This window comes from Dermochelys coriacea, chromosome 13, assembly GCF_009764565.3.
Source record: "Dermochelys coriacea isolate rDerCor1 chromosome 13, rDerCor1.pri.v4, whole genome shotgun sequence".
Lineage (NCBI taxonomy): Eukaryota > Metazoa > Chordata > Testudines > Dermochelyidae > Dermochelys > Dermochelys coriacea.
Genome location: NC_050080.1, coordinates 24,311,187 through 24,337,478, shown reverse-complemented (window position 1 = coordinate 24,337,478; position 26,292 = coordinate 24,311,187). Strand labels below are relative to the sequence as shown.

Genomic DNA, 26,292 nt, shown 5'->3' with positions numbered 1-26,292 from the left:
CTCTATCCTGAAGCCGGCTGGGGCTACTCTGGCCACAAGTGGGAGCCAGTGGCTTGGCCCGGTGCTGGGGCCAGTCCAGCACTTGAGGGAACCAGCCAGTGCAGCTGCGGTGGGCAAGCTGGTGCTCCTCCAGCCATGGGGAGTGAGGATCTCGGGGCTCCTCTGGTGGCAGAGGGCAAGCGCCCAAGGTGGAAGGGGTGGGGCTGGTGGGCTAGCCTCCCCTAAGGGGACGGTTCACCCATTGCCCATTGCTGTAATATATGGATCAATCCCCTTTGGATTGGTCTCTAGTGAAAAGCCAGTGTCACTCCACAGTTTCATTTGCTTTGGGAAGCAATAGGTTCCAAGGGCTCCTAGGACTTCTGTGAGGCAGTGGTGAGATTCAGAGTATTGTAGAGCTCTTAGGTAAAAGAACAGTTTTACTTTTCTGCTTCTTCTCATTTTCCTCCTCCTCCGGCATGGACAGGTCCGTGAACAGCTCAAACTCCTCCTTCCACTGAGTCCGCTGAAGAGCTAGGTATGTGACTGTAAAATCCGGGGCTTGGTGGAGGAGAGGCTTCACACAGAGTTCTATGGCTCCCTCTGCTAGCTGCTGTCATTCAGAGAACTCACACCTCTGAATGAAGCTGAGTTGAACAAGTGGAACTTCATTAAATCCTATGCACTGCTCTGGCCATCTGGCTGAGTTCCTTCCAGCCCAACTCCACCCCGTTCCTTTGATGTCTTGTTAATAACAACCTCTTCAGAACATGGGCCCTCTGACTGCAGTTCCACCGACCCTGACACAGCTGTAGAACACGGTCCTCAAAAGTAGGTGCTTACCATTTTTATGTTTGGCTTGGAGTAGCTACCTATCTTTCACTTTTTATTCATTCCTTTGCTTTCCCTTGAATTCTACATTGAGTGAAAATAACTATCGTAAAGGATATATCTATCTATCTATCTCTATATCTTCTATCTAATCTTTTTTAAGCACCAGTCTGCTCGTGCAGCTGTGGTAATATCAATAAACCTGCTGAGCAGCTTCATATTTGGGCCTTGCTCTATGACATCATCATCAAAAGTAAAGCAGTTGAGTAACTTGAAAATAAGACAGACAGACACACACACACACCCCCTATAGATGATATAGATATAGATGTGTGTGTGGGGGGGGGGCTTATTTCAAGTTACTTAACTACTTTATTTTTGATGATGATGTCATAGAGCAAGGCCCAAATATGAAGCTGCTCAGCAGGTTTATTGGTATTACCACAGCTGCACGAGCAGACTGGTGCTTAAAAAAGATTAGATAGAAGAAATGGGATTAAGAATCAAGAAGAGAGAAACAGATACACAAAAGAGGAACAAGAACAGACCAAAACCATATTCTATCCAGCATAGGGAACAAATCACTGGCAGGCAGAAATAGAAGTACATTAGTTTATGAACGAACAGATTAGATGCTGCCAAAGATATTTTTAAAACTGCACACTAGCACATAGATGAAGAATATAGAGCTTTCAAACATCGTCTTAAAATTCTCTTTGGCTCAGAAAGAAACATATGAGCACAATATAAAATTAAGCTCCCAAAATCATTTCACTAAAAATATTATTTTCTGTTGCAGACCCTGGGCTAAATCTTTTCTCTTACACTGAATGTACATCACTGTAAATCCACTGGCTTCTATAGAATAATAGCAAGAGAAATTCAGAAAGATGCTTGGGCTCAGTGGCTCATGTTGAACTTTTTTTTTTTAAAGTTTAATAATTTTAAACTTTTTTTATTTTGTTTTTAAACACTACATGCCATTTATAGCCAGTCTGTGCAGTTTACCGGGTTGTCATATTTTAAACAATTGCACTAATTTAAATTAGTTTTTCAAATCAATCAGTTGGGCATTTCAGATTTAAAAGAGCATAATTAACAAATGATTGATGAGGTGACCAAAACTGCATTTCTCTGCTTCCAAGTTATAAACATCTTCAAGTAGCAATGAGGAGAGCGTGATTAAGAATTCTATACACTGCAGTGAAGTTTGCTCAAAAGTTTTTTAAAGCTCCTATTCAGGAAACCACACCCTAATTAGGGCATCATTAAACACTGGCTTAATTTTAAGCATGTACTAAACCCCACTGAAGTCAGTTGGATTTACACACATGCCCTGAGTCCCTAAAGGTCTATACCCTCTCAGGAAAGCAGGTACACCCTCAGCATTAAGTATGTGCTTAAATGCTTTCCTGATCTAGGCAATGGCAGGGTAATGATTAAGGTAAGCCTAGTAGGTGACCTGCACCCCATGCTTCAGAGGAAGGTGAACTCCCCCCCCCCCCCACACGCTACTGCCAATCTTGCCCAGGGGAAAGTTCCTTCCCATCCCACATATGGCAATCAGTTAGACCCAAAAGATGTGAGTAAAAACCAGCCAGCCCAAGCACCTGAGAGAGAGAATGCTTGGTGCTGCCTCAGAGCCCTATGTCCCTGCTTCAGAGGAAAGAAATAACAAAACACAAGCCCACACACATTAGCCTTCTTTTTGCAGCAGCAGAGAAACTGATCAAGGTCCCCACTGTGTGACAAAAGAGTCTTTTTCATTTATGCACTGGCGTTTTTAGGAATTATATGAGCTTCATCTAGATAACATAATGGGCGAGAGTTGGGACCCCTGTGGGATTCTGCTGGCAAGGGACATTAAATTGCAAGAGCAGGTGTTTATCATATCTAAGTGTTGCTCTCAGGCTGCACCCAGAAAGCAATCTCATTAACCCCTGCCATATCGTGGGGACAGGACAGTAGGATTCTATGGCCAATAGCAACACATGCTGTACAGAGGTCCAGAAATTTGTGTGGACTTATTGCCCTTGTCAATTGCCAAGAGAAGATCATTCATCAGTGCCATCAGCACTATCTATTTTCCAAGTTCTGGCCTGAAGCCTGACTAGGAGGGGTCCAGGATATTGGCAGTGTCTAACCAAACTGCTTTCTGAGACCTCACTAACCATTACATTCAGCAGCCAGATAGTAAATAATTTATTTTCAACAGCCCAGCCCTTCCTTGATGCAATTCTGCAGGTGAAACAGCTAACTACAAGGCAAATTTACGTGCACATATTCACAAAGCTTACCTTAAGTGCAATTCAGAGGATAAAGCAGTCAACTTTGGAGCTGACATAGCTGCAAATGTAAGTAGACTACACAGGGTCTGCAAATTTTCACAGCTAGTCTTCATTATTAAGGCCTTCATAACAAGATTAAGTATAACATACTCTTCATATAACTGAATTTCATGGACTCAAACAGAATAATATATCACAGTCCAAGATGTGACACATACATATCTAATGTCAAAGCAAAACATTGTATGTATTAGAGGAATAGTATGTTGGCATACAAAGACTGCATTGTAATACATAAATATAAGTAGTTAGGTTTAAGGTTGTACATACCATCTTTAACTAATTTCCTGTGGATTTCAGATGCTCAGCCATGTATCCTTCATGCTCTTGCTGCTAAGCTAAGTTAGCCACCCAGGTACGTACAGCATAAGCTTCCTTCAATGAACATTCAGTATGTTCAGTGAGAAAGCTTCATACAAAGTGTATCTCACATGCACAGAATATAACAGAGACCATAACTTGATCAAATTAAAAGAGATTTTCACTGGAACATCCAAAATCACTTCTCTATTGAGGTTTTATTTCTGACCATTTTTATCTTTCTACAATTTCAACTGTAGAGCAGCACACAAAATAGCTGCAATGTTTTATTTTATTTTATCAGGGGAATGAACAATAATTGCTTTCCTCAACCAAAAATGATGAAACTATTTTTCCCCTCAAATTTTCCAGGGAAAAACCATCTTACAAAACTTGGCCTGGAAAAATGTCAACCTGAAATGATGACATTCCAAAAAGTGATGAATGGTTGAAAATCAGGAAACAAAAATGCATGCATAATCATGAATTTGATCCCCTGGTTGTGGCTAACCGGAAAGTCCTCTGTGGCAGACCAGGTGGCCAAGCAGATATGCTCATCTCCCCGGCTGTAAAGATGGATGGTAAGAGCTGTGTGAATAGCCTAGGAAATCAGTTTAGGTGCAGTAGGACCTGACGGCCCATCCACTGCATCCAGACTTGTCTCCACGCATTTCAACATTGTCATGCCACTGGATTTAGACAGGCCTGGATGTCTGACTGAAGGTGACTCTGCATAACTTTCCCTCACTTAAATACAATTCATGTGCTATTCATAACATCAAGTGATGTCATGGTCATCTTTGAACCCGAAGGATGAACAAAGAACATTCTATTGCTTAACTACCATTATAGTTAGAAAGTTTTTCCTAATATTTAACCTAAATCTCTCTTGCTGCAGATTTTCATGGGAATATCCAAAACCACTTCCCCACTGAGGTTCTATTTCTGACAACTTTAATCTTTCTACAATTTCAACTATAGAGCAGCATACAAAATGATTGCAATTTTTTATTTATTATTTGATTTTATTTTATGAGGGGAATGAGAAATAATTGCTTTCCTCAACCAAAAATGATGAAACTATTTTCCCCCTCAAGTTTTCCAGGGGAAAACAAGTGTTCCAGGATTTGTTGCTCTACCTTTAGTAGACATGGAGAACAGTTGACCACGATCCTCTTTATTGACAAACATCAACTTATTTGAAGATTGTTATCAGGTCCCCCTCACAGTCTTCTTTTCTCAAGATTCAACATGCCCAGAGTATTTTTTAACCTTTCTTCACAGATCAGGTTTTCTAAACCTCTCATCATTTTTGCTGTTCTCTTCTGGACTCCAGTTTGTCTGTGTTTCCTAAACTGTGGCCCCCAGAACTGGATACAGTACACCTACCGAGGCCTCACCAGTGCCAAGTAGAGTGGGAAAATTAGTTCCCCATCTTATATACAACACTTCTGTTAATACACCCCAGGATAACATTAGCCTATTTTGCAACTTGCATAATAACAGGTTTCAGAGTAGCAGCCATGTTAGTCTGTATTCGAAAAAAAGAAAAGGAGTACTTGTGGCACCTTAGAGACTGACAAATTTATTTGAGCATAAGCTTTTGTGAGCTACAGCTCACTTCATCGGATGCTATAGCTCACGAAAGCTTATGCTCAAATAAATTTGTTAGTCTCTAAGGTACCACAAGTACTCCTTTTCTTTTTTACTTTGCAACTGTATCACATTGTTGACTCTTACTCAATTTGTGATTCACTATAACCCCCAGATCTTTTTCTACAGTACTACCACCTAGCTTGTTATTCTCCAGTTTAGATTGTGCATTTGATTTTTCCTTCCTAAGTGAAGTATTTTACATTTATCTTTATTGAATTTCATCTTGTTGAATTCAGACCAATTCTCCAATTCGTCAAGGTCATTTTGAATTAGAATCTTGTCCTCCAAACTGCTTGCACCAGCTTGGTGTCATCCACAAATTTTATAAGCATACTCTCTACTCCATTACCCAAGTAATTAATGAAAATATTGAAGAGTGTTGGACCCAGGACTGACCCGTGCCGGACCTCACTATGTACTTTCTCCCAATTTGACACTAACTAATCTTTGAGAATGGTCTTTCAACCAGTTGTGCACTGACCCTATAGTAATTTTATCTAGATCACATTTCCCTCATTTGCTTATGAGAATATCATATGGGACTGTGTCAAAAGACTTACCAAAAAATCAAGATATATGTCTACTGCTTCCCCGCATCCACTAGGCCAATAACCCCGTCAAAAAAGGAAATTAGGTTGGTTTGGCATGATTTGTTCTTGACAAATCCATGCTGGCTATTTCTTATAGCCCAAGTATCCTATAGATGCTTACAAACTGATTGTTTAATAAATTTGTTCCATTATCTTTCCAGGTCTTGAAACTAGGCTGACCTGTGTATAATACCCTGGGTCCTCTTTCTTCTCCTTTTTAAAGACAGATACTATGTTTGCCCTTCTCCAATCCTCTGGGACCTCACCGATCCTCCATAAGCTGTTGAAGATAGTTGCTAATAGTTCCAAGATTGCTTCAGCTAGTTTCTTAAGGATGAATTTCATCAGGCCCTGCCAACTTGAATACATCTATCTTATTTAAATAGTCTTTAACCTGTTACTTCCTTGTTTTAGTTTGAGTTCTTTCCCCCTTGTTAATATTAATTGTGTTGAGTATCTGGACATCATTAACCTTCAAAAATAGGCATTAATTACCCCAAGCTTCTTGATATTGTCTGTTATTAGCTCTCCTTCCCTGTTAAGTAGATAACCTATACTTTCCTTCATCTTTCTCTTGCTCATAATGTAATTAAAGAACCTCTTTCTTATTGCCCTTTATGTACCTTGTAAGGTGGAACTCATTTTGTGCCTTAGCCTTTTTGTCCCTACATGCTTAGGCTATTCTTTTGTGTTCCTCATTAGCAATTCATCCATGTTTCCCCCTTTTTTGTAGGATTCCTTTTTGATTTTCAGGTCATTAAAGAGCTCCTGACAGAGCCATATTGACCTCTTACTATTCTTCCTGTCTTTCCTTCACATCGGGATAGTTTCCAGTTGTGCCTTTAATATGGTTTCCTTGAGAAATTGGCAGATCTCCTGCATTCCCTTTTCCTGGGACTTTAACAAACTCAAAGAATGGGTAGGTAAAGTCTGCTTTTTTAAATTCCATTGTTCTTATTCTACTGCTCTCATGCTTTGTATTATAATGCATTGTGGTTTCAGGGCTCAGCTTGGGAGGAATTTAGTCCTACTCTATTTTAAATCCAGGAAATACATCCCACAACCATTGGCCTGATATATGACCCTCTAATTCAGTGGCTTTTTTCATGTAACTACGTCTCCTGCAGAGAAAAACTGAGCAAAGTGACTGAGGAGAAATGGAGCATTGACAATTTAAGAGATGATGGAAGGCAGATCACAATTTTACAAGACAAACAAAAAGATCTGTAACCTCTGAAGTGCAATTCGAACTCAAATCCACTGAGATTAGAGAAACTAGACTCCACACATCCTATTAAAGTGTTTCAAATAGTCTGAAAGTTCCTTACACTTTTATTCCAAGCATCCTAATACAAAAGATTTGATGCATTTGAAAACTGTGACTAAGACAGCTGAATAGTTAGAAGCTACAAATTAATTTTTTCCCTAAGAACCATAAACAACCTATAGAGGACTTGCTAATAAATTAAGAACATATGTCATGAAAAGAATACACCTTGTAGTGTTTTAAGAGACAATTTGTTACTTAGACAATGTGTCTAGGCATGGCTCAGTGGATGGACCTTTCCAATATGAGAATTTTTTTGATTTTTTTTAGCTAAGCAGATGAATATACTGTAGATACTGTTTAAATGCCTCTAGGATTTAAATGCCTCATAAAAATGCCTTCCATCTTCAGTCAAGTAACGCGAGGAGTATTTCACACAGAGGATTGCTGGTGTTTCTTCTTCTTTCCCTCCTTGACCACCTAGGAAGTACTGTGAACTTCTAAAATCAACAATTCCCAGAAGACCATTATACACAAAGGAAACACTTTTCAAAGTTGGGTACAAAAATTGCTGTACTTGGAAGTTTCAATAGGCATTTAGATAGCCTAAAAAGAATAACTGGATGCATAGGTGCTTGATTTTAGGGTATCAAAGTTCAGAAACTGGACTCAAGCCTGTAAAAAATTCTTGGGTCCATGTGTGTGCACTATTTATTACAACTTAGACTGTCTAACAAGTGGCTGAGATAAATGTATTGCCCCCCAAAAATACCAATCCTCTAACTCAAAACTGATCAGTGAACTTGATTCAGATCTTATGTCTCTGTGATCCACAACAGCATAAGCCTTTGTATTGTGTAATGCTGGATTGATGTTGTCACTTATTTAGGGCAACAGTGATGTTTATATACAAATTCATACACAATCTTTGCAGTGATGCTTCCACGCTGTATAGAAACTATTATATTATTGGCTTAATCACAACAAGTTTAATTCTTAACATGCATTTTAAGCTTCCAATATATAGTATAGCAGCTTTCATGGGACTGGTAAAATTACTGAACAGCTGTGCTGCTTTTAAACAGGGGGAGGGAGGAAGGGAAGGAGTCCTTAAAGCAATTGTATTAGATCTTGCCCATCACAAGAAGTTAAGAGAGACAGCTGTAATGCGACCTCTTTTATTAATGTCACATTCACACACCTCTCTATAAAGTTGTTCTTATGTAACCAATATACCAGCAGAATCCAAGATTCCTCTTATTTGCCTGAACACTTGCTTGAAAACCTATCTATCTGCCTGTCTGTTATGTGCACCTGTATACCTAGCTACCCATTAACCCAGCTATAGAGCTGTTGATCTTAATCTCCATTCTGTTACTTACTTTTATATCAATCTGTGCATCTCCCCTATGGTTTATCATATAGGCACCTACCATTATTCACATACTCATTATATTAACTGCCGACCTACTCACCCATTACCACCCTTCTCTAACTTGTGTAAGATATACTATAATGTCTCTGCCTCTCTCTCTACATAACTGGTGTCTTAATATTTTCAGCATCCTGTTGATCATAATTTCAATCCTGAGCTATCCCTACTGTCTTGGACAGGAGCTTTGTACTTCCTGAGAATAGAATCTAGTTGCATTCTGATTTGTAGATCTGTAGGGTTCTTTCTTTAAAATCCGGCTGTGCCTGTATCCAATGAAACAACAATTCTCAAACCTATTGTATTTTTTTCAAAAGTCAGTCTTAAAAGCAAGGCTGTAGCTGTGTGTTATTTAACATTCAATGCCAGACCCCAAGAGCAATATGAAGGATAAATGTCCATCAGTTGCGACTTGAATAGCCAATGAAAGGACCATAATGAGCCTCTTTTTATTTAAGCTCTTTCGAATTGTACACAGTCATTACAAACTTAGTGATTTTTGACTGCTAAACAAATTGCTTACTGAAGATTTCGCTGCTGAATTTTAACCCAATTCTTCATGTGAAATCTGCATGTGCAAATTGCGATGGCAATTTGTGAGATGTGGACTCCTGTCTGCCAGACAATTGTGAGAATAATAGAGAGGCTTAATGTGAAAAATCTGCCTGGAGGTAAAGTAAATGGAATGTTAGTGGGCTACCCAGATTCTTTATGTAGAGGTATTTTGGGCACCTAGGAACAGGAAATTTAATGAAAGACGTAAACACAACAGGCCAAAATCACAGGTAATGGGTAAGTACAGAAGGCTAAAGTAACTTTAATGGTGTGTAAGGCAGGCTCTAACTAAGCATAAGAGAATCTAAGTTACAATACCTTACACAATACCTGTGTACAGAGGTGAAAGTAAGCCGGTGCGCCCCGGTGCGCCGTACCAGGACCGGCTTTCAGAGAGGACAATTTAAAGCCCTGGGGTAGCGGCGGCGGGGATTTAAAGGGCCACGGAGCTCCAGCAGCTGCTACCCCTCCTCCCCCCGGCCCTTTAAATCCTGGCCTGAGCCCCGCTGCCCGAGCCCTGGGGTAGTGGCGGCAGGGCTCTGGCCGGGATTTAAAAGGTCCCCAGAGCTCCAGCCGCTGTTACTGCCCCAGGGACCTTTAAATCTCAGCCTAAGCCCTGCTGCCTGAGCCCTGGGGTAGCGGGGGAGGGGCTCTGGCGCGGATTTAAAGGGCCCTGGAGCAGTAGCGGCGGCTTGAGCTCCGGGGCCCTTTATATCCCGGCCTGAGCCCTACTGCCCGAGCCCTGGGGTAGCGGCGGTGGGGCTCTGGAGGGGATTTAAAGGGCCCCGGAGCTCCAGCCACCGCTACTGCCCTGGGGCCCTTTAAATCCCTGCCAGAGCCCTGCCGCCGTTACCCCGGGGCTTGGGCAGCAGGGCTCGGGCTGAGATTTAAAGGGCCCGGGGGGTGGAGGGGGCGAAACGGCGGCTGGAGCTCCGGGGCCCTTTAAATCCCCGCCAGAGCCCCACCCCCACTACCCCAGGGCTCAGGCAGCAGGGCTCAGGCCAGGATTTAAAGGGCCCTAGGGGGGAAGGGGGTAGCGGCAGCTGGAGCTCCGGAGTCCTTTAAATCTCCACCAGAGCCCCGCTGCCGCTACCCCAGGGCTCGGGCAGCAGCGCTCAGGCGGGGATTTAAAGGGCTTGGGGCTGTGGCAGCTGCTCAGCAGAGCCCAGAGCCCCGGGGTAGCGGTGGCAGCCAGGAGCCCCCAGGGCTCCTCAGTGATTTAAGGGGCCTGGGGCTCCGCTGCGGTAGCGGCAGCTGGAGCCCTGGGCCCTTTAAATTGCCCCAGAGTCCCGGGGCTCCCAGACACTTCTGCAGCTGGTAGCTCAGAGGTGATTTAAAGGGTCCCGGGCTCCCAGCCGCCACTACCACTATCTTGATTTAAAGGGCCTGGGGATTTAAGGCCCTGCCGGTTGAGGCCATGCCTCCTGCTCAGGACTCCAGCATACTGGTAAGTCCTCTAACTTCCTTTCACCCCTGCCTATGTATTTGGTCCCTTATTTCCAGAAGTGAAGCTGCCTTTGACTTCATTGACTCATTCATAAAATGCATTTCCTGGATCTTAACTCTGCAGGAGTTTTCTTTTAACAAAACTGGTACATGCTTCTGCTTTAGGAGTAGTTGTATCCCCATTGACAAACAAAGTAACAAATGTGAAGTTGCTAGCAGTCTAGCAACTTCCCATTTGTTACTTTGGTTGTCAATGGGGATACAACTGCTGCAAATAGGTTAGATCATTATTGAATCTCAAATTCACATCAGGTGATACAGTAACATCACTTCTGAAGATGCAATTTTTAGGAAAGGTGCTTCTTGTTCTTAAAAATGTTACCACTCTGGTTCAAAGATAAGGGATGTTTTCTTTATTGGCAATATTTCTTTAAAACCTTCCACCACTGCAATACTGCTAGTGCAGGCCACTGGTGACAGGAAACAATAGAAGCAGCATCATAGACCAGCCACTGACATTTTAACCAGGGCATAAGCAGAATCCATTGAGAACAGGTCAAGACAATGTTTTGATAAAGATGCCTGAACTCTGCCTAAAATAAAACTTCATCTGTTGCTACTATTGATGGAACTACACTAGTGCTACAGTTATGACGTGAAATTTTAAAGATAAATATCAGCATAGACAAAACTGATGAGTAATAACTACCCATACAGCTGAATTTGAGATTAAGCAGATCTATCCATTTTAGATGATGCATAGGTGAGAGGTACCTTTGTACAAAGGCACTAAAGAAATAGGGAACATAGAGTTCAATTGCTATCCAATTTTTTCAGGCAGCAAGGTGAGGCATATATCTATATGTGCAAAGAACTGTGCTTTATTTAAATGGGCATTATCAAAAGGATGCATCTCCACTTTCACTCTAAACACAGAGAGCCCTAGGTTTAGATTGATCTCTTGTGTTATGGAATTCCACGACTTGAAATCTACCATTGAGAATACTCTGACCGCCTCACTAAACTAATATCTATACCATGCTGGCTCCAATTGCATCATTCATTCTGAGGTTACTTGTCTTGGAGGGCTGTGTAGGATGAGGTTATCTGAGGTAATACCTCTATGTCAGTTTGCAAAGTCCCCCATACCCAGTAGGAAGCATCTCTGCTGAGAGAGATGTTTGTGTGTTCCATTTAAATTCTCTGGATGTTTTAGTGCTGAAGTTTTCTCTTTATTGAAGAGAATAGAGGAAGGGGAACAGATGGAATTCACCTTGACTCCCTACTGGTGCAGCCATCAAATGTGCATTGAGTCATAATCAGGAAGGGAAATTTGTGTATGCACACCTCCAATGAGATTCAAGAAATGATCTGACGTAAGAGGCAAAGTCACTGTTATGATGCATCACTGCTCTCTACGCAGTCGCTCAGTCAGAAAAGCAACTCAGATTAATAAGGTCCATTCAATGAGCTATGCCCACAGGTAATGTTGAGCAGCAATTCTTTTTAAGAATTAAAAGGAGGGTTTTTTTTAAAAAATAATTTACACTCCCCAATTTATTTTTATATTCACTTTCCTATAGGTCTCAGAAAATAATTAATTTGCAATTTATACCATCCAGGCCAGTTCCTAAGCAGCATAAACAAGGGCTGTTATATAATATGTTATCTGTGTGCATGTAAGACCTTGTAGTGTACCTTTCAAAACATGTGCATTTGGAGCTCATAAAAAGGGGATAATAGTACTGGCTAGAGACTACGCAGGTGAAGTGCACAGAGCTACAGTCTAGACACGTGAGGTGAAATCTTGCCCAGCCCCCACGGGTTAGCCAGTGTGTCTCAATTGTGATCTACAACCCTGTTGATTATTTTAGTCCATGACTTTCCCTGAATGGAGATTGTTAGTCAGAGAGAATTGTGTCATAGAGAATTTGGCAATATACACAACCCCCCATCAGAGATTAGGCTAAAGCCACCAACTCAATTTATTTTTTTGACCCAAGTTACTTCTAAAAATCAGGTTTCCAGATGTGAAAGGCTCAGCGCATTAACCTCACTGTAGCACCCAGATATCCGAAATCTGCTTTTATTATAGAGGCATCTGGTAGCATTGCTGTAGTTATGGACCTGGCTGAAATGGTACACATTTATTAAGAGGAACTTCTTTCATATGCAGTCTTTTTACTGTATCAACTCAACCTACATTTTTAATAGATGCGAGGCAAGATGACATAATAGTTTATGAAATCACATTTAACCTCTGGACAGCAGACTACAGAACTTGCTTTGGCTGCAGTGTATAAGAGTTCTGGTCTCCCATGTTTAAAAAGGATGAATTCAAACTGGAGTAGGTACAGAGAAGGGCTACTAGGATGATCCGAGGAATGGAAAACTTGTCTTATGAAAGGAGACTTAAGGAGCTTGGCTTGTTTAGCCTAACTAAAAGAAGGTTGAGAGGAGATATGATTGCTCTCTATAAATATATCAGAGGGATAAATATAGGAGAGGGAGAGGAATTATTTAAGCTCAGCACCAATGTGGACATAAGAACAAATGGGTATAAACTGGCCACCAGGAAGTTTAGACTTGAAATCAGACGAAGGTTTTTAACCATCAGAGGAGTGAAGTTTTGGAATAACCTTCCAAGGGAAGCAGTGGGGGCAAAAGATGTATCTGGTTTTAAGATTCTACTCGATAAGTTTATGGAGGAGATGGTATGATGGGATAATGGGATTTTGGTAAATAATTGATCTTTAAATATTCAGGGTAAATAGGCCAAATCCCCTGAGATGGGATATTAGATGGGTGGGATCTGAGTTACTATAGAAAATTCTTTCCTGGGTATCTGGCTGATGAATCTTGCCCATATGCTCAGGGTTTAGCTGATCGCCATGTTTGGGGTCGGGAAGGAATTTTCCTCCAGGGCAGATTGGAGAGGCCCTGGAGGTTTTTTGCCTTCCTCTGTAGCATGGGGCATGGTTGACTTGAGGGAGGCTTCTCTGCTCCTTGAAGTCTTTGAACCATGATTTAAGGACTTCAATAGCTCAGACATGGGTGAGGTTTTTCATAGGAGTGGGTGGGTGAGATTCTGTGGCCTGTGCTGTGCAGGAGGTCGGACTAAATGATCAGAATGGTCCCTTCTGACCTTAGTATCTATGAATCTATGAATCTAAGAGTTTGGTGGTCTCAAACTAGTCTTCATTTGTTCACTCTAAAAACACCCTGTTTGACATCACTGGCACTGCCTCCCAAGGGGTCCATTAGGACGAGAGAGCAGGTGGTCTGCTGGTCAGAACTGAGGGGAAGTGGGAATGTTATGGAAGGGAAATCTGCATAGACTCTGTTGGGCTGTGTCACAGTTTACCACCTGCATGATTGCCCCCAAAATAATTGTGTGCGCTCTTCCACTGCAAAAAAAGAAACCAAACTGTAAATGGTTCCCGTCCCTCTATCTCGCTCCATTCTGAAGAGAGCCAGCAAGATTTTAGAGTAATAAGCAGGATAGTTCTTTGTGATACACCCCAACATAACAGATTTGTTTATATAAACTATGTGCTCAATCTTTAGCTCACTCAACATCCTGCCTCAGAAATGGAGACCACTGTTGTTCTTTGCAACCCTAGCATTGGTTTTACATCTGTTTAGACCTTCAAAAGCTACCTTCATAAGGAAAGAGGCTTTACGCTCTTTTTTAAAGTGAAAGCTAGGATCCCACTCTACATTTCTAGTTTCCCAAAAGCAGGTGGGATTGCAGCAGGGGATGTCACAGGGCTTGCAAGTCAGCTCTGGATTGTGCCTTAACAAGCCAAATGCTATTAGTACCTCCTTTTTACTGAGTACTAAATTGATTTACTGAGACTATTTTGGAAATTGTTTCTGTTTCTTGCGTTGTGGGCTCCAAAAGGTGACAGTTAGTACATTCATACATTCCAATGCAGCGTCTGCTCACAGGTTAGCTTTTTAAATCATGAGATTGTCAGTTCAGAGTCTGTTACACAGTTGCCTCCTTTCAATTAGGTTAGGTGCACAACCTCATACCAAAGAAGATCAGAGCCTGTTCTCTCAGGCAGTGCAAAGGTCATAGAGATCTGCTCTAACAGGACATTCCTGGAAGGAAGTGGTATAGCAACAGTGCAATATAGTCACTAAGGGTTCAGTCCGGCCTTTATAACACAGAACAGTTTATATGCTGCTCTAAATAATGCTAAAGGCTACAACAGTCCCTGGCTGGTTCCAGGTCTGGTAGAATGGAAAGATGGCTCACTGAAGATCAACAAGATTCAGGAATTTGTCCCTTAATTTGCACATGTGATTAATAGGAATGAATGCACAAACTGAGCAATTGCATTTACAAATGGACAATTCTGATCATTTGCACATTTACTCCATCTGTGTGCCTAACTTTTAAAATCCATACTCTAAGTGCATCTTTCACAGAACTTCTGGAAAAGATATGTCACTGTCCAAGTAAACTGCACCTAGATTTCCCCTTCACATCACCAAGGGCACCCATTCTCAGGATCCACCCCACCCCACGTCATCATCTCTCTTGGGTGGAAAATCACGTCTCTCCCCCTTCTGACTGAGATATTTCCAGGTTGAACAGTTCCCTGCCATCATCATGTTATTCCCAGCAAAAGACTCTAATAATAGTATAACTTCCCTCAGTTTTAACTTAGCGCACAGTTCTCTCTCAGGAAGCACATTTTATTCTTAAGGTAAACAAACTACAGGAAAAAAACATATTTAAAACAATAAAAGGAACCTACAATTATGCTAATAATCTTACCAGAGAGTAATCCCCACCTGCTACCCAATCTCCACAAGGTCAGTATCAGTCCTTCTAACCCTTCCTTAAGGATTGGGGTCCTCCGTGGACCTCCTGATGATTTGCTGGATCAGGAAAAAAAAAAAAAAGCCCTGAGCCTGTTGAAAACCAGGCTATTTATCAAAAAATCCTCTCTTTGTCTGTTGGTCCTTGGAGAATCCAGTTTGAACTAGTATATGCAAAACTCTCCAGAGGTGGTTTCAAAAGACTGATAACCAGAGGAATTACATTAGCATACCTACTCCTCCTAGAGAAGTTACATACAATCTCACCATAATAAACAGCTGAATTTTTAATAAAATGAGTCTCAAAGGCATGAAACTCATTTCAATAAGGTCTAAATCAATTCAGCAAGATTTCAGTAAGGTTTGTCCAAGATATTGAAGAATATTGTTATTTCTGTCATAGGATGTCCCACTACTTTACAGATGAGGCACCATATTTCAGACTAATGGCATACATCCTTCGATGGGTTCTGTCCTCAGATTCTTTGTTCCCACCCATTATGCTAGGCACAGCACAAATGAAAGATGCATATCCCCTCCCCCAACAGGTTTACCTCCTGAAGACAAAGGATAGGTATACCACACAAGTGAAGCTATCAGGGTGAAGATTGTCTTATGAAGACAAAGCTAAAGCTTTGGATAACACATTTTTATTAGACATATGGATTAAACCAAATTCCATGAGGGGGCTGACAGGGTGAGAGTACTTAAGGTGCTTATTGGCTGCCTTTTGTGAAAATAGGAAGGAAACTATATGGCAGAGAAAGGAAGTGGCTGCAGTATTCAAGATGGGAGATAACGAAAGCCTGAAAGCATTATAGCTCTAGGGACAGAAAGGAAGGAAAGTATATCTTGGAAATGGTGTAGAGCAATAAATGGCAGAATTTGTGATGACCTGGATGTGGGGCAATGGAGATAGTTAAGGGTCACATTTGGACATGATTTAAAGTGGAGCTATTTACGAGATCGCACATTTCAGCGGCAGCAGCAAGGTACCATGAAGATTCTCACCTATTTTATTTATGCCTCCTTTAAACACCTACTGAAATCTCTGAAACATCATGGCAATGCTGACCAATACACTTGCACACATATGGAACAGGCCCTCTGGTAGATACTCTTTCACAGCAATCTGTTCTCCTTACCTCATAGAGTGTAATGATACCATTGGTCTCATTTGGAGGCTTCCACTGAACATAGATTTTTTCTTCAAAGGGTCCTCCTTGGATGGATTCTAGGGGAACAGGTCCAGGAACTATAAAGGAAAAGAGTGGAAAGTCAGTAACTCTCCACAACAGTCACATGTGAACCACCAGAGAGGCTGAAGTCTTCCAGCAATGGCTGGTGCTCTAGAGCTGAGAAAACACACACTCTGGGCCAAACGGGAACATTTAAAAAGGTATTAGTACCCATTACTATTGGTCCATTCTTGACCTGGGGGTCCAAACATGAAAACTCAAGTACTGAATATTAACAACAAACACACACTCATGTAAAGACGCTGCTATCTTCCATTGTTTCAGTGATCCACCATACCTAGCTCCACCCACATGACAAAGGCTACTTATTGAGAATATTTATTACAGAATCAGAGGTTATAGAAGATACAAAAAGCTATTTAATGTATTATCAGCTAGTGCTCTGTTTGTATATCTGTACACACCCCAGTTTTCTCCATCCCCAACATGATCATGCAAGAAATTGCCTACTTCTATTACCAAGCAACTATGCATTTATAATTTTACCATTTATCACATATTCAGGTATCTATAGATATTTCATTTTGTTATTAAATGTGTATTTTTTATTTTCCAACTTATTGCATTCCTTTTACATATTAAGACAATAAAAATACATTCCTTAAATAAAAAGAAATTGAACAAGTGTACATGATTTAACATAGCCTCAAATACAGCAACTTGTGTCATACAGTCATAATACATAGAACCTCGGAGTTACAAACACCTCAGAGGTTGTTCGTAACTCTGAAATGTTCATAACTCTCAATAAAATGTTATGGTTCTTTCAAAAGTTTACAACTGAAAATTGATTTAATACAGCTTTGAAACTTTACTATGTGGAATAAAAATGCTGCTTTCCCTTTATTTTTGTAGTAGTTTACTTTTAACACAGTACAGTACTGTGTTTGTTTTTGTGTTTGTTTTTTGTTTTGTTTGTCTCTGCTGCTTCCTGATTGTGTAGTACTTCTGGTTCCAAATGAGGTGTGTGCTTGACTTGTCAGTTTGTAACTCTGGTGTTTGTAACTCTGAGGTTCTATTGTAGTAATATTTTGCTCTTACAAAGTACTTTCACCAAACCCCTCTCTACAGAAAGTGATTAAAAAGTATTATCCCCACTTCACAGAAGTGGTAACTGAGGAACAAACATGCTTAGATCTCAATACTGCTCACATGGGTCCACTGCAGAATTGGATGCTGAATGACTTGCTTTAAGTCACGTGGAAAATCAGTGATAGAGCTGAGAACAAAACACAGTCTGGTACACTACTTACTGGACTAGGTGACCCATAATTCAGGAGGCACACCAATAAACACATCTACTGTTGTTGCTGGGTCAACACATACTGATCTAATCTTGTAAGCTTTATTTCAACAGTATATTGTCTTAAATCTTAGATGACAGTGTCAGTAAATATTTTTTATGTAAGATTTGCCTAAGTTATTTGTCTCAAAATGGTAATGGATTTGTGTTTAAAGCATCAGGTATAACAGGATTCATGCTTTATTTGTTTTGGAATGACACTGAGTTTAAAATAGCATAAGAGTTCTGTTTTGTGTACAAGCAAAACCAACATAAAACAACTAGGGATTGAGTCATGAAGACTTCCTTTAAGATGTAAGTAAATGAGCTAAGCCAAATATTTTTCTTTTCTTCCCAGCCTTTTGGATAATTGTATTCCCTATCTTACCTCCTGTTTCCTGTCTTAGGTAATCTTCCATCGTCACAAACAATTCTTTAATGGGTTCCTTTTCTTCCCCTTTTTCTGTGTGTGCACTTTCTGGTTGAGTTCTAGGAATAAAGTTATTTGCTTCATAATTTTATTCTTAAAATGTATTTACAGGCAGACTGCTAACTATTACAATCTTCCTTGTCTTTTGGACATTGACGTAAAATTAAACCAGGCACTTTCCAATCACTGAGTGAAGCTATGATGGAAGGAGATGCCCAGTCTGAAGGACTGGTATTGCACAGCTGTATCTTTCTCTTCTTTAACTGATGGGCATCTTTGTTTGCGTATCAGCAACAGGAAGTGTTTTCATTTTGTTTTATTTTTTGCTACAATCAGTATTTAAGGATCAGATCTGGCTTCAGAAAAATTAAACTGTCTTCAGCTTGGTGCATAAGTAATGCAGCTACCAGTGACAGCCAGGCAATGGAGAATATATTCAAGAGTCACTCTTTTCTTATGTGGTGAAGGTTCCCCAGTAGGAAGATTAAGATTTGCCATATTCAGGAATAAGATTTGCCAGGAGAGAGATTCCCATTCGGCTCACATTGCAAAGCTGCAGCCTATTGATTATGACATCTTATCCTTAAATCATGACTCTGCTAAAGAGGGTAAACAAAGTAAGGCCAATTGGCAGCCATGGCCACTTCAGTAGTATGTCCAAATCCCAAACCTGGACACTCAACTAGGTATGCAGGCACATGAGTTCCTGCATTACACACCGAAGTAGCAATAACAGCATCCAAATGTGAGAAGTAACTTTCTATTAAGCTGCTCAGGTTGAGAAGTGTACAGTTTGTCCAACCAAGTGGTGGGAGACGGACAACTGAGGAACTCCACTCTAGTATCTGGCCACAAGGTTGCTCACACCACACTTCTCTCTCGGCAGCATCACATGAAAGGCTATGGCACCTCCAGTTTAGTTTTATCACATTTTGGCTCATTTAAGTGGGCATACTGGTGGAGAGGGGTTGGCATGTATTTGAGAAATTAGACTCCCCTAGACCAGATGTTTTACTAACACTCAGTGGAAGGGAGAGCAGGGGACATGAAAAATTTTTTAAGTAGTACTATCTGAGTCAACATTGACTGATGGAAAGAACCTTACAAGAGCTCCATTTTACTAAGTGGAAGAAAGTATGAAGGAATATTGCAAGTTCTCCTTGCAAGTGGAAGAAAGTATGAAGGAATATGGCAAGGAATATTGCAAACCTCGAACACGGAACTTTGAAATAAGTGTGCCAACTCTGGACAAGTTGGTTTCAGCATGCTTGAGGCTAACAGACACAAAACAGTATTAGTATCTTGCATAAACAGTAGATAGGCAAAAATACAGATGGACTTATAGGAGAAAGGATCGTCTCCTGAAGATTACAAAGTGTTCAGTGGGCATAAATGGTCAGGAGATTGAGGAGAGTTGGTCTCCAGAAATGAGGTGGTGAACTGAAGACATTTAGGGCCAAGTTCTGTTCTGACATACAGCTGTGAGAGTATGCAGCGTGAGACTACATATTATGTCCAGAGTTTACCACATATTATATAGGATTACGGATCAGACACAAATAAGACACATGCGTAGCCCCTTGGATTCTCCATTTGTGCACTTCTTTAAATTCCTAGAGATCAGCGCACTGCCCAAGAAACACTCTTTGGTATCATAGAACAGCTATGCCAAACCACTCCACAGTTCCCACTGAAGCTCTGAGGTAGTGATAGCTTCCACAGTAGCTATACCTCTTTATCGTACAAGGCAATGACTAGTGCAATTGCACAGTGATGGATCTATCACTCCTGCTCCAATGCTTCCCCTGCTTCTGCCCCACACCTCAAAATCCTTGTAGGACAGCACAGAGATCTGACTCACAGAATTGTGCTCCATCCAGGAAGTATATACGCCGTATGACTTCAATAACTCTTGCTGCCTGTGCAGCAGAACAACCCTGGTTCCAATGCATTTGATGAGTGCCACATTCAGAGGAGGGAGCAGGGTTTTTCCTTTTAGGAAAACAAAACTATTTCACCCTGGGAAGGGGGGCCTGGAAGAATGAGAGAAGACAAAACACTTGCATGGTCTTCATCAGACATTGTTTTCAACATGTAACCTCCCCTTCTCCCAATACCTTTTCAAAGATCCACTGATCTCCCAGACCTATTGACCAACACCACAGCCCATAACCTCGGTCCAGGAGCAACAGAGATGGAATGAACAATATCTTAGGATGCTACATGAAGTGGCTAGCACAGACACTGCAGAAAAGAATGGCCGAGGCACCAGACCCTCATTTTTAGGGGCCTGCTATATTCTCTCCCTAAGGTTACCCTGCAGTACAGGGTGTTTATATTTTCCTTTAGTGTAGGTCTTGTGCATTTTCCACTGTGCCATCAAATATGGTGAATTAACAAGTCTGTGCAGGGAAATGTACCCTATACAGAACCCTACAAGGAAAAGGAGGAGAGGAATGAGTTAAATAGCACCAGTGCTCTAACATTCTGGTTATATCATCAACGAATAATAAAATCCAGTGGAGAATTTAATGTACCCGCCTCTTTCCCCCACACAACAGTAAAACTCTATCTACACAGACAGCTGGACTGCACCCCGGCATAGAACTGCTCCAGGGCTGTTCACCTTTATCAATATGAAAGGCTGATTTCCTCAGCAGAGTAACAATTTAAGATTTATCTTTCATTACAATTACAAAGCCACTAAAAATCCACCTACTCAAGCAAAACTCTAATGTTGTGAAAGATAACTAACCAAATGCACTCCCAGCCCTGTCCGATAAAAACTCTGATCATTCCCTGAATGAATCAAAAGGTCCGCCATCTCCTGGACTTCCCTTTGTGATATACTGTAATGCCAGAGCCACTTTCATCACAGAGAAATTTAGCTCAGCAGTGCCTAATGGCTCAGGCAAGGGAAAGATGCTTCCTTATATCCCATTAGACAGAGTGGATGCCTGCAGCCAATAAGGACTCTTAGTTTGAGTCTCAGCTAAGGTGGTTTTGTGACAGAGGGCAATTTTCTGCAATATCCTGGACAAACCTTACTGAATTAAGATAAACCTTATTGAATTGTTTAATACCTTTGGGATCCACTGTAGTAAAAATGCAATTGTTTACATGGCACTGTAGAATTGTGTACAACTTTTCAAGGAGACTGATTAATGGAAAGCTTGGGGAAATGCTAGGAACTTTAAAGAACTGTTTGGGACAATGTGTTAAGTGGGTTTCCTAGGAGGTCCTTGGGAGGCCTTTTGAAGCGATGCCCGGAAAACCCATCGCCTACTGATCACCTGTTCCTGGAAACTCCAGATCAAAGAACATCTACCACTGTATAAAGGAGGGACTAAACTTTTCATGAGTATATGAGTTCTGAACTCAGGCTCTTCTGAACTTGTGACCACAATGGAGACCCCTCTGTAGGGTTTGAAAGGACTAATCACTTGCCAGAGCCCATAGTAGATTTGGGGATGATCCCTGATAAGCTTATTAGCATGTGGGTATGTTATTTTATTATTTTTTCTGTGACGCTTTTAACCTAAGAGTAAATGATGGGTTTGAGGTACAGGAGGGGTCTCTGGACTGTGGGGTGGAGCCAAGGAGTTCAAAGTACGGGAGAGGGTTCCGGGCTGAGGCAGGGGATATAGGCTCTGGGCTGGGGATACAGGTTCTGGGGTGGGGCAGGAAATGAGGGGTTCAGGGTGCAGGAGGGGACTCTGGACTGGGGCAGGGGCTTAGAGCGCAGGGGGGTAAGTGCCCCGGCAGGGGGTTGAGCTGTGGCGTGGGGCCTGGGATGAGGGATTTGGGGTGTAGGAGGGTGCTCCAGACTGGGATCCAGGGGTTTACAGGGTAGGAGGGGGATCAGGGCTGTGTCAGGGGGTTGGGGCACAGGAGGGGGTCAGCAGTGCAGGTTCTGGGTGGCGCTTACCTCAAGCAGCTCCTGGAAGCAGCAGCATGTCCCCACTCCGGCTTTACGTGGAGGCATGGCCAAGTGGCTCTGCACGCTTCCCCGTCTAGGTGCCACCCCCACAACTCCCATTGGCTGTGGTTCCTGGCCAATGGGAGCAGCGGAGCTGGCACTTGGGTTGAGGGCAGCATGCAGAGCGCCCTGGCTTCTCCTATGTATACGAGCAAAAGGGGGGGATATGCTGCTGCTTCGAGGAGCCACACAGAGCCATGAGAGGTAGAAAACCTGCCTTAGCCCTGCTGTGCCATCAACTGGACTTTTAATGGCCCGGTCAGCGGTGCTGACCGGAGTCATGAGGGTCCCTTTTCAATCAGGTGTTCCAGTCAAAAACTGGTCACCTGGCAACCCTACTCCTGCCTCTGATTGGCCCATGATGTCAGTCTCCATTGCCCACACTAAATGTTCAAAACAAGCACCTTTGTGTTTTCTCCCATGCTGCCCCTCATGTTTGGAAGAAGCTCCCTGTAAACAACCACAACACTACAACATTTCCACTTTCAAATTCTCTTTTGCTCTGAGGCCTACAAAAAAGCTAGACAATGATTGGTTGCTGGTGTGCTGAGAACACTGCTTCCCATGCTGACCAATACTGTCTCATTGTTTTCTTGTATCCTGCTTCTTGTCTTTTTTGTTCTGTATTTGTAAAGAGCCTCACACATTAGGGTCCTGGAACACCTAAGCGTAGAGTGACCAGATAGCAAGTTTGAAAAATCGGGACGGGGGGAGGGGGGTAATAGGCACCTATATAAGTAAAAGTCCCGAATATCGGGACTATCCCTATAAAATGGGTACATCTGGTCACTCTACCTAAGCGACACGATAATACAATTAATAATAAATAATAATACATCCTCAAAGCACTTCTTATGGAACAAGAGTGGCAGAATCTGGCCTCATTAATTTAGCATAATATGTGTACATGATATGTTAGGACACTCTGTGACTTGGAATGTCCAGAATTATGGAAAAAGGTTCATTCTGGAAATTAATTTATGTACAAAAAGACATATTAAAATGTTATTTAGGTTGGAAAGTTAAGCACTCAAAAGTTTGCAAATGTCAGAATTGCAGTTGCCTATGCAACCTTCATTCTGGTCCCCTATGCCTCCAACCTGTACACTGAATGAGGGCAGACCCCTGTCGAAAAGACAGCATGTGCTCCTCTAATTAAAGGCTGTATTATAATGCATATCCACAAAGTGGCAGAATTAAGGTTGGACATGCAACCATAAATCTCAAATTTCCTAACTTGAGTGCCTGACTCTACAACCTAAATAACGTTCTTTATCACATTTGGTATGTAATTTCCTAGGATGTTTGTTTGTTTGTTTGTTTTTTTAAGGGAAGACAGTAAAATTCTGTTATGTAAACTCATAACAAGAACAGGTATCAGCAGGGTTTGAACACTGTGTCTTTGGCACTGCAGCACACATTTCTACGATTGGAGCTATTAGATTAACCAGCTTCCCCTACAATAAATAAAATAAGCTATGGGACTGGAGAAGTTTGTCTCAGGGGGTCAGAGGGTAGGGGGGTGCAGCACTGGGAGTTTAGCACCCAACACTCCCCAGAACTGGGTCCTTTGCTGTTGACTGACAGACATGAATATTACTTGCGGCTTCACAGTGCTTTACAGACATTATCCATGCCACAAAAAAATAGGTAAGTATATATAATCCCTATTTTAATTGCAGCCCAAGGAAATACAATACGGAGTTCGTGAGACATCACCTCCAAGCCCACAATGCCATTTTTACCAAGTCATTCCCCCCCACCCCCAAACAGTTACTTAGAACTTTGAACCATGGGGGGAAATTTTTTTTTTCTTACCATCCTCTTCAGTCTGTACCACCAGCTCCTCGCTTTCCATTTTGCCCTCTGGATTAGAAAGAGCTAGCCTCAACCGTATGGTCATGAAGGGCCGAAGGCCTCGCAAGGTATAATGTGAGGATGTCTGGATGAGTTCCTCTGCCTCGTACTTCTGCTGGTTAAACACGTACTGGTACTGGACTGTTAGGTTGTAGCTGTGGCAACGGGTCACCGCGTAACCAAAGGGCTCCCATTGCAAGGTCAGCTGCCGGGAGCGGATGTCAACAACTTCCACACTCTGAGGTCCATGGACTGGATCTGTGCAACAAGTGAAAGAAATAAAAGGGCTTTAAAGGAGGCAGGCATCTGTGGATCTCTCAGTGTGCATTATCTATAGTACTTACGGCCCAACTTGCTATAGTAGCTGAGCACCTGGCTATCTTTTAATGAATTTGTCCTCACAACACCCCCGTGAGGTAGGAAAAACTGCTATTCTTGCTGTTCTCCAGATGGGGAACTGAGGCACAAGGAGACTAAATGTCATGCCCAAGAGATCTGAGGTGGGGCAGTAACTGAACCCAGTTCTCTCACGTCCTAAGCTAATGCCCTAACCAGTGCACATCCTCTCTGCACAGGGAATGAGAACATGAGGGTACATTATGGAGGTTTATGAGAATGAGTTTGGAAACACCACTGCACTTCACCAGTGCTACTGTTCTCTCTTTTTAAATGCTTGGGAGGCACTCAGACACTTGGCCTAGTCTACTCCTATGCCCTATTGCCAAAGCCTTGAATGAGTTATTCGAGTAACATCTCACCATACCACCATACATTCTTCATGCACCACATGTTTATAAGAACAGCTATTTTAGAAATACAGCTTGACTGGGTGAGACTATTTTTTGTGTTCCTTTATCTGTAAAATCAGGCTACTTTAATTCCTAAACCCTACACTACTGGGAAATTTCTCAGAGAAAGAGGATAAATATTGAAAGTAATGTTTTTAATCTCATACTTTTTTTTTCAAGTACACATTAATATCATTATTTTAATGTCCAATATAACAGGACCTTCCAGAACCAGTACTAGCACCTAAAGCTAAGGATACATGCTATAAAAATTATAATAGATACCATACAATAAATGAACTGCTGTGTATCCACACTGGACAGTTAGGAATCTATCTCCCTTTCACACATTTCTAGCCCTAATGGGTCACATGTTATCACACCTTAAACATGTCATGGGTATAGAACTGTATATTTCTGTACCTTAGGCCAGTGCAAGTTTGGCGTGAATATAGGAAACATTTTTCTGGCAATTTTTTTCTTTTTAAATGGTGGCTATTTGAAAGTGCCCATGGATCCGAAACATTAATAGACGCTGCAGCAGAGGTTAATTATTGGTTGAAGGGCAGGAGAAGTGGTCATATAAGCACCACTTACGAGATGAATACCACAACGACAGAAGTAATCCAAAGTCCTAATGAAGTTCATTATTCTTTTTACACACTCAGCTTGAGGTAAAGATATAGGTGTAAGAATAATTTTCACCAGGTGTTGCCTATTTATGTTTACAGCATAGCTTTGACCACTAAACCTGCTTTTTAAAAAGTGAACGTGAGAACGTAAAGTTGTATTTTACACAAAGATTAAGGGATGATTGAGTGATTGATTGAGATGCATTAGGTGGTAAGTATACTACGTATAAACACACACATTTTTGAGTGGGTATTTCTCAAAATTGTATGGTATTTTAAAGTTTTAATTAATCATCCCTCAATCAATGCTTCAAGAGTGCACATGTATTTCAAGAGTGCATTTTTATCTGCAGCTTCATAATATTATGTGCCACAAGTACTCCTTTTCTTTTTGCGGATACAAACTAACACGGCTGCTGCACTGAAAACTATGGTTTAGAATTTCAAATCTCTCATACAGTAATTGCTATTGTATTCCATTTTTTATAATCATTCTTGGCACTTCCATAGCATATTCAATGACTGGTTGCAGAGCTCTTTACAAACATTGAAGCCTCAATCCCCACATTGTGAGGTAGGCTTTATCCTCATTTTAAAGAGGGATAAATGGAGGCACAGAGAGGTGGCTTGTGCAGGAACACACACAGTCCTCCGCAGAACTTTAGAACTAACACCTAGTTTCCTGCTCCAGCCATTAGATAACACTTTCCCTAGAAATACATATTTCACACTTTACGTTGAATAACAACTATTTCTGAGGTGAAAGCTGGTAACTAGTCAACAGGATACGGCAACACAACAGAGAGTGTGATGGTGGGTGGGTGTGAA

The 26,292-nt window shown here is 41.6% G+C and overlaps 1 protein-coding gene across 2 annotated transcripts in view; it reads right to left on the bottom strand.

The window, feature by feature from the left end:
* Positions 1-26,292, bottom strand: part of PTPRT (protein tyrosine phosphatase receptor type T) — a 747,520-nt gene that overhangs the window by 236,825 nt on the left and 484,403 nt on the right. For both annotated transcript variants that reach the window (XM_043495677.1, XM_038369864.2), the window contains exons 8-9: positions 24,006-24,302; positions 16,383-16,492 (exon numbers count right to left, since the gene is read on the bottom strand). In XM_043495677.1, coding sequence (XP_043351612.1) covers positions 16,383-16,492; positions 24,006-24,302 — 407 coding nt within the window. The remainder of the gene's footprint in view (positions 1-16,382; positions 16,493-24,005; positions 24,303-26,292) is intronic.